The sequence below is a fragment of the Chrysochloris asiatica genome, unplaced genomic scaffold (genome assembly GCF_000296735.1).
Source record: "Chrysochloris asiatica unplaced genomic scaffold, ChrAsi1.0 scaffold00238, whole genome shotgun sequence".
In the NCBI taxonomy this organism is placed as follows: domain Eukaryota; kingdom Metazoa; phylum Chordata; class Mammalia; order Afrosoricida; family Chrysochloridae; genus Chrysochloris; species Chrysochloris asiatica.
The window spans coordinates 157,150-168,444 of NW_006408756.1; the positions used below are offsets into that span (position 1 = coordinate 157,150).

At 53.3% G+C, this 11,295-nt stretch overlaps 1 protein-coding gene across 2 annotated transcripts; it reads right to left on the reverse strand.

Annotated features, from left to right (window-relative positions):
* Positions 1-989: 989 nt before the first annotated feature.
* OPRL1 (opiate receptor-like 1) lies at positions 990-5,253 on the reverse strand. 2 transcript variants are annotated; one of them, XM_006873325.1, is made up of 3 exons: positions 5,032-5,253; positions 1,690-2,045; positions 990-1,604 (listed from the first exon to the last, which is right to left on the reverse strand). In XM_006873325.1, exons 1-3 carry the CDS (start codon positions 5,247-5,249, stop codon positions 1,081-1,083), a joined length of 1,098 nt encoding a protein of 365 aa, XP_006873387.1. In that variant the 5' UTR covers positions 5,250-5,253; the 3' UTR covers positions 990-1,080. The 2 variants fall into 2 exon arrangements, with proteins under 2 accessions (XP_006873387.1, XP_006873388.1); XM_006873326.1 differs by having other exon boundaries at positions 1,060-1,604; positions 5,047-5,250.
* Positions 5,254-11,295: the final 6,042 nt, after the last annotated feature.

Below are 11,295 nucleotides of genomic sequence, written 5' to 3' on the forward strand. Positions count from 1 at the left end.
GCCTCATCTTTCTCCCGCGGAGCAGCTGGTAGTTTCGAACTGCTGACCTTGTGGTTCGCAGCCTGATTCGTAACCACTACGCTACCAGAGCTCCTTTGGGTGAGCATGAGCAGGTGTTTATTAAGAACCCCTCACCAGCTCTGGAGACATGCACAGGAGGTGACACAAACACATGCAGAAATACACAAGGTGTGCTGTTGTTACTTGGCAGAAGTCCATAGAGCCCCAGCGTCCATAGAGCCTCCTGTTCCCCAGGACACTCCCCAAGGCCAAGCTCGGAATGGGGGGCAGAGTGAGAGCATCTGTCAGATACAGGGGCCCTGGGCCACCTGGTCAAGGACTGCAGCTCAGTTCTAGGTAATGGCGGGACATAGCAGTCTTTTCAGCTTGGCAGCAGGAAAAGGATTTGCCAAGTCAGCCAGCCACCTGCAGCCTCCATCTGCAGATCAACGAAGGTGTTCTCTGGGTGACCTTGAGGCCCCAAAGTCAGGTCCTTCCCCTCGCCTGTAGGGCCAACCCTTGCAGTATGACCCCACTCACACCGTAGGGGCAGTGGGAGACTCCTCTGGGATAACACCAGGTCAGCAGGAGGCCTGCCACCCTTCCAAGGCCACCAAGGCCAATAGAACAAGACTTTTCATCCACCCAAACGGAACTGCTGATCTCGGTGGTGGGCAAGTCCCAAAGTTGATAGCTGTTGCTTGGAGTTACAGGCTGAGGCATCGAGGAGCCCTGGGGCCTATAAACATGCACAGCTCATGGGGGTGTAGAGCGTTACACACTTGGAGGCATATCTCCAGTGTGCTCAAGACTCAGCGGGAAAGAATCACTAGAAACAAAGGGTCGTCTGCAAGAGGACCTCAGTGGCTGCCCTCGTGTCTCACCCTGTCCCATGCCATCTCAAGCTCCATGCTTTTCTTTAGCTTCCTCCAGGCTGAGCATCCAGGCTGAAGGGCTGTGGCGGAGGCAGCAGTGTTTAGCTTGGCCCCCAGCCTAGAGTGCGGTGACCTGCGTGAGCTCTGTGTTGGGAGTGGATGGACTCTGCGGGCTGACAGGCACCAGGGGCAGGTCCACGCCTAGTCATGCAGGCCTCGGCACCGTCTCTGAGGTCTTGCAGGCCAAGCCCGCATCCTTGGCAATGCTGCGCACACGGTCAGATACCTGGGTCTCCCGGCGCAGGGCAGATGCGCAACAGAACTTGCGGAAACAGGCCTTGAAGTTCTCGTCCAGAAAGGCATAGAGGATGGGGTTGAGGCAGCTGTTGATGTAGCCAAGTGCTGTGCAGAAGCGTAGCAGGGCCACAGCGGCCTCACTGCCTGGCTGCACGCCTAGCCCCTGGACCAGCACGAAGACCTGGACGGGTGTCCAGCAACCCACGAACACAGCCACCACCACCAACACCAGCCTTGTGATGCGCCGCAGGTTTCGGTCCTTCTCCCGGGAGCCTGAGAGCAAGCGGACGCCGCGCAGCCTCCGGATCATGAGAGTATAGCAGATGGAGATGATCAGAACAGGGATGACAAAGGAGAAGAGGAAGACACAGATGGCGAACAGAGGCCCCCAATAGTCCTGTGGGGCAGGGATCTCTACCAGACACTCGATCTCTGTGGGGAGATAGCAGTCAAAGCACTTAGGGACCTGTGGACTGTGAGCAGAGGGCAGGGAGGGCCCCATGGAACCCACACTCACCTTCATCCTCAACCTGTGCTGAGCCCATGATGGCAACTGGGACACCAATGATGGAGGCTAGCGCCCAGATGGCCACGTTGATGGCCTGAGCTTTGCTGGACGTCCGGACATCCAGAGCGCGGATGGGGTGGCAGATGGCCACGTAGCGGTCCACACTCATGGCAGTTAGCGTGAAGGTGCTGGTAAACATGTTGTAGTAGTCAATTGCAATGACCGCCTTGCACAGAGCATTCCCAAATGGCCAGAAGCCCAGGAGGATGTCAGTGCCCTGGAAGGGCAGCGTCAACAGGACCAGCGTGTCTGCCAGAGCCAAGTTAAAGATATAAATGTTGGTGGCTGTCTTCATCTTGGTGTGTCTGCAGAGAGGCGGGAGAAGGAGAGTTCACTTGGCATCGTGGTTGGACCTGGCAGCAAAGTGCAAGGGATGCTTCCAGCTCCAAGACCCTCAAGGCCAGAGTCCCCCCAGGAGCTAATTAAATTGGACTCTGAGCCCAACTCCAGGCCCATGGAGTCAGTCTCAGGGGACAGAGCCCGGAGCAAACATCATGACAAGAACCTTGAAGACTTGGTCTACTTTGGAGACACTGAGGCATGTGGGACACCAGAGCACACTGGACTCTACCCAGGGACAAAGGGGAAGGACTCTAAAAGAAAGATCCTCTTCTTTCCCTGTGGAGTGTCCCCACAAGACCACTCATTGACAAAAATGCTGACACCCAGCTGCCAGAGATTTCCAAGGGCTCCAGAGCCTACACAAGGCCACACCAAGATACAGACAGGAAATGGTGCCTGGAATACAAGGGGTGCTGATGATGTTGGGTGGAACAAAGCACCTGAACAGTGCTTTGAGAATTGTAGCCACTTTGTAAGCACTTGTTAAAGGAGTCGATGTTGGTAATAGTGGTGGTGGTTACATAGGTGCCGGTGGGGTGAGACTGGTGATGGGGGGCATGGTGGTAGTGGTGATAGGGTGGTGGCAGTGGTGTGGGTGTTGGTGGTGATGATGGTGGTGGTTGTGGTAACCGTGGCAGCTATGGTGACAGTAGTGGTGGTGTTGATGGTAGTGATGATGGTGTTGATGGTGATGGGGGTGGGGTTAATGATGATGTGGTGGTTTTGGTAGTAGTGATGAGGGGGGTGATGGTAGTTGAAGGTGATGGTAATGGTGGTAGCTGTGGTGGTAATGATAATGGTGGTGGTTGTGTTGGTGGTAACAGTGGAGGTGGTGGTGAAGGGGTAGGAGGTGGTGATAGCAGTGATGGTGACTGTGGGAAGGGGTGGACGGTGGTGGTCATGGTGGGAAGGGTAACAACACCATTGATGACGGTTTTCTGTGTCAGTTTAGACACCATGAGAGAATTTGTGTTTAGATCTGCCTCTGAGAGAGGGATTTAAAAAATAAGTACAAAGAAGCCTCAATTATACTCAAATACCAACAGCAATGGCAGATACCTACCTGTGCCAAGCTCTTCACGGGGATTTTACCTCCCTTAAGACTCATGAAAGCACTGGGTGGGCACTACTGCCTCTGGTCAACGGAGGAGGCACCAAGTAAATTTCAGAGCGTGTTGGCCATGTTTGTGAGTCTGCTGGCTCTGAGCACACCGCATGCAGTGGACTCACAGTGCTTCCGGAACATCACTCTCTCTGGGGACTGCTCATGGGCACTGGCTTTCCCTACATGTTCTAATCCAGGCCACGGTGTGAGCGCTTCCCTGCCCCAGTGCAGAGGACAGATTCACAGTGAAAGCAAGTGTAGACAAGGCATGAGAACTGCCCAGCTAGTCACTCCTCACCCACAACATGCCTTCCAGCCACACAGGGCTTGCGGAAAGGAATGGCCTTGCAGATCAGCAATGGACAGGGGGCAGCTACTCCTCCCATCCCCTTGTCTGACTGTGCATCATACACACAAACACATGCATGCACCCACACAGTGTGCATGTGTGCACATGTGTTTGTGAGCATACATGAATCCTGTGTGTGTGTGTCATGTGGTGCATTTCTGTGTGTCTACACACGTGTCCCTGTGTGTGTGCGCGCATGTGTTCAGGCACACATACTTTGCACCATGAAGATATCTGGTTTACTCTCCTCACTTTCCAAATGGGCAAAAAGAAGCCCAGAGTGGAATCGGACTTGCTAAGGGTCACTCTGAGGCAGGCCTGGGCACTCCCCACTGTTGTGTCCTGCCTCCACCACCACTCTACCTACTAGTGGCACCTCTGCTTTGGGGGCTTTGAGTTATAAGGTGAAGCTACTTGCTTTAGGGCTCTGAGCACTTTCTTCACAATCCTATCTTTCTGGGCCAAGGGCACACATCCTGGATTAGAAGGAGCCCTCATCCTGACTGGGTCACTTTCCTGCTCGAGGACTTTCCATGGCTCCCTACTGTCTGAAGAACAAAATAACCAGGTGGCACTCAAGAACCCACACCTGCCCCAGCTCTCTCTTACCTGCATGATCTAAGTATCACAATGCTTTCCCCTCTGCTGGGTCGTCTCCCGTGTTCACTCACCCACCTGACAGCTGAGCTTGGCCATCTTACCTTGAACTTTCCCACGTCTGAGCATCACAGAACCAGGCCAGCCACAGCTGTCAGCTCTTAGCTCCAAGCTCTGGCTCTGTGAGCTGCCCACCACCACATACTCTATGCACCTCTGTTTGTCCTTCTATGTTGTTGTTACGTGCCACAGAGTCAGTTCCAACCCATAGTGACATTGTATAGGGTTTCCGAGGGGCAGTTAGTGAGCTTGAACCGCCAACCTGGCGGTGCAAACAGACTTTGCAGTCCAGTGCATTAACCCACAGCACCACCCCAGGACTCCACCCTTATACAGAGTGGGCTAATAAAAGAGCAACATCAGGGGCACTGCTAGGCTCTGATGAAAGAAGTCATACAGACAGCTTGGCATGGAGCCAGGGCCACCTCACACCAGTGATGTCATTAATGGGGCCTGGGATTCAGGTGTACTCACCCCCAGCAGCCAAAGTCAGTATCTGTGTCCACTCCTCTCGAACCCAATGGACAGGGGCAGGGCCTGGGTCTCAGCTTCCCTCCCCAGACAGACATGGGCAGAGCCTGGGTACCCCCTCCCCTCCCCAGACAGACAGGAGTAGGGCCTGGTCCCTTTTCTCCTTTATCTCCACCCTCAGAAACTGAATGTCCAGTGCATCAGGACTGACATCCCCCATCCCCTGGACAGAATGACCAGGAATTGGGTGCTGGAAGCAGAGAACTACCCACCTGCCCCAGGCTTGTCCTGATAGCCCTGCCTCAGTTTCCCCCTCTGTGGCCATCTGACCACTTGGGTGTTTCTTGTGGGGGCGGGGCTGGCCTACCTGAGGATGACATACATGACGAGGCAGTTCCCCAGCAGCCCCCCCACACACACAGCCAAGTAGAGCCCCACAATGGAGATCTTGAGTCCTAGAGGCAGGAAGGAGCCGTGGCTGGTGTTGAGCAGCAGGCTGTGGTTGGGGCTCAGGAGAGACAGGTTACCCTGCAGGTGGCTGTTGTAGAAGACCTCCCAGAATGGGGCGGGGAAGAGGGACTCCATGGCAGCGCTTGGCCTCTCAGCACCTGGGGCAGTACAGAGACATGTGACTATGCAGCCCACATGCACCGGAGGGGGCAGGAGGCCACTGACAGCCACAGACCTCGAGACATGTATGTGCACAGGGAGGGCCACAGGGGAACACACAGGGAGACATACAGACATGCACACCGGAGCTCACACAGAGACGTGGTCCCATTTGGTTTACAGACACACACAGGAGCTGTGTGGATGTGGTTACACACCAAGACACGTGTGCAGTCCAGGGACACACAGACATACAGCTGCCTGTGTGCACACAGCCTCAGGCATGCAGAAACACATGTGAGTGCACACCTGCCCGAACCAGCCTTCATGCACACACGGGCATAAGGGACCTGTCTGAGTATCTGACCCCACAGACAAAACATGCTCAGAAACACATGGGACCCAGGACATGGGGAGCCAAATGCCCAGGTTCCTCTTGCCCCCCTCAACTCTGCCCCCCAGAAGCTGGCCCCCATCTGTACTCCACCCCCACGCCCAGACTCAGGCCCTTACCTTGGGAACCAGCAGTGGGGCGATAGGGTCCAGGCCTCAGCAGGCAGGAGGGGCAGGGACCAAGGGACTGGGGGTCCAGCAGTGAGCAGTGCCGAGACCCTTCCCCACTCCACTCGGGCTGCACGGGCTGCGGTAGCAGCAGCAGCAGTGGGTACGGCGGCGGCGGCGGCGGTGGCGGCGGCAGCTTCTCCTTCTCTAGACGCCAGACGCAGTCGCTGTAAAAGCTGCGGAGCCAGAAGCTGGGGGAGGGGAGGAAGCTGCAGCTCTGGTGGGGAGGGGCCACCTGGGTAGGAGAGGGAGCACACAGGGAAGGGTCAGTACACCCCACATGGCAGGCAGACAGATAGAAGGGGGCATGCACAGACCCAGGCAGACACAGCTCAGAGACACATGGACTCACCTATCACCTCAGCAGGCTCTGGCCCTGTTCTGAGAACACCCTCAGAGTCCCAGAATGCAGCTGCTCATCCTGACATGGTTCTCCCCGGCTCCTCAGCAAGGTGTCCGAGCACCCTGCCCCCTGCACTTGCCCAATCAGCTTTCTGCAAAGATTGCCTTAAAGCAGGCACAGGCAGGGGTCAGTCTGTCACTTGAAACACACCTGGGATGACTGGGTTGTGACCAGCCAAACTTCCACTCAACACAAAGGTGTGGCACTGGCTGGAATAGAAAACACAGGCTAAAGCCACTCAGTGCCCCCTGACCTAAGTCACAGGGCTGCTTGCCTGGGCTCAGCCCCTCATGAAGCACCCTCCCTCCTCAAGGATGGGAACTTGGTTGCTAGGAGACAGGCAGCAGCGTCGCTAGGATACCTGGACGTGGCATGCTGAAGCCCAGGACTTGGCGTCCCACACTGTCCCCCAGGGTTCATGTCTGCGTCTTTGCTATGATCAAGGCTCAGGACACGTGTGGAGACATGTGACACACCCACAGAGATACTCGTGGGTCACCCGGGGACACGTGGGCACATGATGAATACAGATATGGTTCACACCCATGTGTGCTAACACATGTGTGGCACACACCAAAGGCACCTGGTCTGCACTGGGTGCTGTGTGAATACCCTGGGGATACAAGCACATGCAAGGCCCCTCCAAGGAAAGTTGGAAGTATGGTTCCCTGACCCTGGAACCTGGTGGCCTTGGACTTCCACTAACCCACAGCTGGACCTGAAAGGTCCAAGACATCCTGAGACCCACGCCCACCCGCCTATGACCCTCTGCTGCCTCCAGCCCAGGACTCAGGTTGGAGAAGGGGATGCTGTAGAACTGGGGGGCCTGGGGGATGGGATACTTAGGGGTCTGGCCTGATGTCCCCCAGTCTGTGCACATGTACCCCTATGTCACCCCACTCACCTCCTCCTGAAATTTAGAGAAGGATGTAGAGGAGAGGAAAGGGAAAGAGGCTGGGAGACATGGACAGAGTCATAGGGTTCTCCAACTGTCCTCTCCCCAGGGCCCTCAGCCCACAGTCACACCCAAGGGCTCCCAGCGCCGACCCTGGATCTTTCTCTCTAGCAGAGGCCCTGCACGCCTAACCCGTGTGTGCTGTGTTTGTGGCGTCCTGCTCACATCCTGCACACGAGTTCAGCCTGGAGCACGTACGTCCCAGGCTATCCTGTGTGCCACATTCACCTTCTCACATGCCTCACCATGCAACACGTCCGTGGTGCTGCCCTGTTCCCACTGCTGTTCGCACTGACACCGCTCATACCCCTGGACCTGTTCCTCCTGCCTTTGCACCTGTCCCTGCCTAGCCAATGTGGGCTGCAGGCTCAGGATGGCTCACATGAGGCCCAGCTTCAGAGACCAATGCGGAGGAGCTGCGCAGGCTTAGCCAGAGGACACACCGGATCAGCCCTGGGGTCCAACCCAAACCCTGAGTTGTGCCAGTTTCCAGGACCACCTAACAAAGTGCCAAGAGCCTCACAAGACCAGAAGCAGATTCTCTCATAGCTCTGGAGATTGGGAGTCGGAATGCAGGACGCTCTGTGAATTCTGCAGGGAAGGTCTATCCTGATCTCTCCCAGCTCTGGTTTTCCCAGGTACCCTTTTGCATCTTCACATGGTCTTCCCGTGGCCTGTGTTTCCATGGATCAGGACCCACCTTGCTCCTCTTGAGGCCATGGCAACCGTGCTGATAACGTCTAAAGACCCTCTTTCCGTTGGTGGTCACAGTCACAGACACGGATACCACATTTTGTAAGAAGTCACAATCCCACCCATGACACTGCAAGCTACAGAGATCGCAATGGACATGAGCTCATGACAACACATGTTTAACCTCACCAGGGACAGCACACTCAGTGTAGAACACACATGCCTACAGATTATACATTTTGTTTGTATAGTTACAGTGAGAGCCCAACACAAGCCATATGAGTCCCTAGGTCACTCTCAGAGGGCTCCAGTGGCAGCTGTCGGACCTCACAGATGATTTGGCAGCGACTGAATCCCTGAATGAGATTGGCACCCACATACCTGGGGTGAAAACACCTCTTCTCCCACCCAAGGCCTCTCCCACTGCATGGCAGGGCTGCAGTTTGCTCCCTCTCTCCTTCCCTCCTGATGTGCCCCCCAAGCACCATCCTGGTACCACGACAACCCGGAAGATGGCCCATAGTAACTCCCAGGGCCCACACAGCATCTGTGCTGTTAAAAAGTCAGAGGAGTCTAATAATTTTTAGTTTCATCATAAATTAATTACCTTATCCTTGACATTTAAGCCTTATAATATCTATTTTTTAAATGTTTATAAATCTCACTGCCATCAGATCAATTCTGACTCATAGTGACCCTATATAGGGTCTCTGAAGCTGTAAATCTTTACAGAAGCAGACAACCTCATCTTTTTCCCAAGGAGCAGCTCAGGGACTTGAACCACGGACCCTTCCACTAACAGCTGAGCACTTAACCACTGCATCACCAGGCTTCTTACACAATGACAGACAAATTGAATTTCAGCTTCTCAATACAATGTCAAATTTTAGTCATTTAATAATATGTATTAACTTTAACTTTTTTTTTTTTTTTGCACTTTGGCACCAATAAACATGATCTGTCTTTTCATCATCCTTGAAAACCCCAGACCTCGTGGCCACAAGAATAGAGGATGAGCGAGGCCTCCTTCAGACACCTTCGAACCTCCAACTCCACTCAGCACCCATGGAGCCCAGAGGTCCAGGAGCTGGGTCATCTCAGGTGGGTAGGGCAAGGTGGGGGTCTGTTGTGCTCAGGAGCCCCCAGGAAAGAGCCCTGTGAAAATGTTCTGCAGGGTGTGGTAATAGAGGTACACAGGACTACAGAGCATCAAGAGAGTCTGAAGGTGAGCCTTGGATTGGATTTGATATGCAGCAATATCATTCCCTCAGTCGTAGCAAATGAACCACAGGAAAGCAAGGTGGAAAGGACAAGAGAGACTAGGACATCACTATTCTTGTTAGTGGCTGTCCAATTCGCCATGACTCAGGGTTGGTGCTGTTTTATTGGTGGGTGCCCTCGAGCCACCTCTGCACCATCCTCACAACCATTGCTGTATTAGAGCCCACTGCTACTGCCACTGTGTCGTCCATCTTGTCTGGGAGTCTTCCTCTTTGTCGGTGACACTCTACTTTTCCAAGCATGCTGCCTTCCCCAGCGTCTGCTCCCTCTGGATAACACATCCAGAGAGCACCATGGTCTTTATAGAAGCAGTTTACCAGGCGTTTCTTCCCCAGTGCAGTGTGTGTGGAGAGGGTTAGCAAGAACTGGAACTTTGTAGCTTCTGCGCAATTTTTATGTCAACCTAAAATTGCTTCAAAAAATGAGAGGGAAGGTTACAAGTTCCTTACTTCAGGAGAATAAAAGGACATGTACTTTTCCTGGAGAACCCCAGCCCACCACCACCCCTGAGAATCCCGTAGGCCGGCCCAGGAAGCAGCCTCACCCCTCCACCAGTGCCAGACCCCTCCAGATATCCCTGAGGCCTCCAGAGGCCCAGGGACTGGGTGGTCACAGGTCTGTAGTATAGGTATGGGAGATCACTGAAAAAGTCTCATATAGCTGGGCTCTGGGGGCCAGGAGCAGACCAAGGGCAAGTTTCCAAAACAAAGGGACCGTCCACAGCCTCCCACAGAAAGGCCCAGCCTCAGTGGAAGCCACACCCCTAAATCAGGACCTTCTGCGAGGGGCTCGGACCTGTGTCCTGGAACGGGCTGCCAGTGTCTTGGCAGATAGAGCACTTACTCACAGACTCAAGGCAGCATCTCTCAAATCAAAAAGGAGCGTGTGAAGTCAGTCACGCATCACAGAAGAAATTGTTGTTGTTAAGTGTGGTCCAGTTGGTTCTGACTCATAGCAACACTGTATAGGATTCCCAAGGACCAGCCGGTGGGTTTGAACTGCTGACATTATGGTTAGCACTTCAGTGCTTACCCTACAATGCCACACTTGTTGTTGTTGTTAAGTGCCGTGGAGTCAGTTCTGATTCATAGAAACCCTACATAGGGTTTCCAAGGAGCAGCTAATGAGTTTGAATTGCCAACCTTGCAATTCAAATGACCTTGCAGTCTGATGCTTATCCTACACCAAAACAGTTCCAACTCATAGCAACCCTGTACTGGGTTTCTGAGGAGCAGCTGGTAAATTTGAATCACTGACTTGGTGGTTCAAACCAACCTTGAGGTCCAGGACTCCAGTGCTACACTTGTTGTTGTTGTTGTTGTAAAGTGCATTGAGTAGGTTCTGACCCACAGCGACCCTGTATAGGGTTTCTAAGGAGCAGCTGGTGAGCTTGAACTGCCGACCTTGCAGTTCAAACAGCTTTGCAGTCTGACACATTAACCCACAGCGCCACATCAGGACTAGCGATAGTTCAATACTTACACAAGGGAAAATTGATCAATAAATTGGTAATACAGGAGTTACAAGATAAATGAACATATTATGAAATTATTATGAACATATTATGAATACAAGAATACATGCAATTATAGACATACAGGACACACACGGGACCCAGAGACTAAGAGTAACCCCGAGCTGGTCTTAGAGGACAACTGGGGACCAGAGAATTTCAAATTCGCTCTGGAAGAGATGAGGAATCCATAGTTCTGCTCCAGTTTCCCTTTCTGGGACCACCAGGGCTCCCCCAGCCAAGTGGGTCTCCTGGGCCAGTGCGGAGGGATCCCTGATGGGGCAAAGTCTCCTCATAACCAAGCCCACAAACCCCCAAAGCCTCTTCAAGACAAGAATGGTGTACACTACCGAAAATGACGGGGTGATAAGGCACGAAGTGACTGGCTTACAAGGTTTCATGATGGAGTTTACTTTTAAGAGTGTGTGAGGAAAGAAAGAGTCCCAACTGAATAGTTTTCATCTGGTCTAGATGGGTCTGGTAAAAAGAGAAGGGGATACGATTTGTATGATTCGATAGTGAGTAATTGTTATCATGACTAATTGTGACTGTCACAATTGTAAAGATAGAAGTTTTATAACAAAAACTGGGGAGTAGTTAATCTTACAATCTACAA

What these genes read in the sequence shown, in the direction of transcription:
- OPRL1 (XM_006873325.1), bottom strand. Translation starts at nt 5,249, where the DNA reads ATGGAGTCCCTCTTCCCCGCCCCATTCTGGGAGGTCTTCTACAACAGC. An exon ending in GTCATGTATGTCATCCTCAG is followed by an intron (nt 2,046 to 5,031) that starts GTAGGCCAGCCC and finishes GCCTCTCTGCAG; the next exon opens with ACACACCAAGATGAAGACAG. An exon ending in AGCACAGGTTGAGGATGAAG is followed by an intron (nt 1,605 to 1,689) that starts GTGAGTGTGGGT and finishes ATCTCCCCACAG; the next exon opens with AGATCGAGTGTCTGGTAGAG.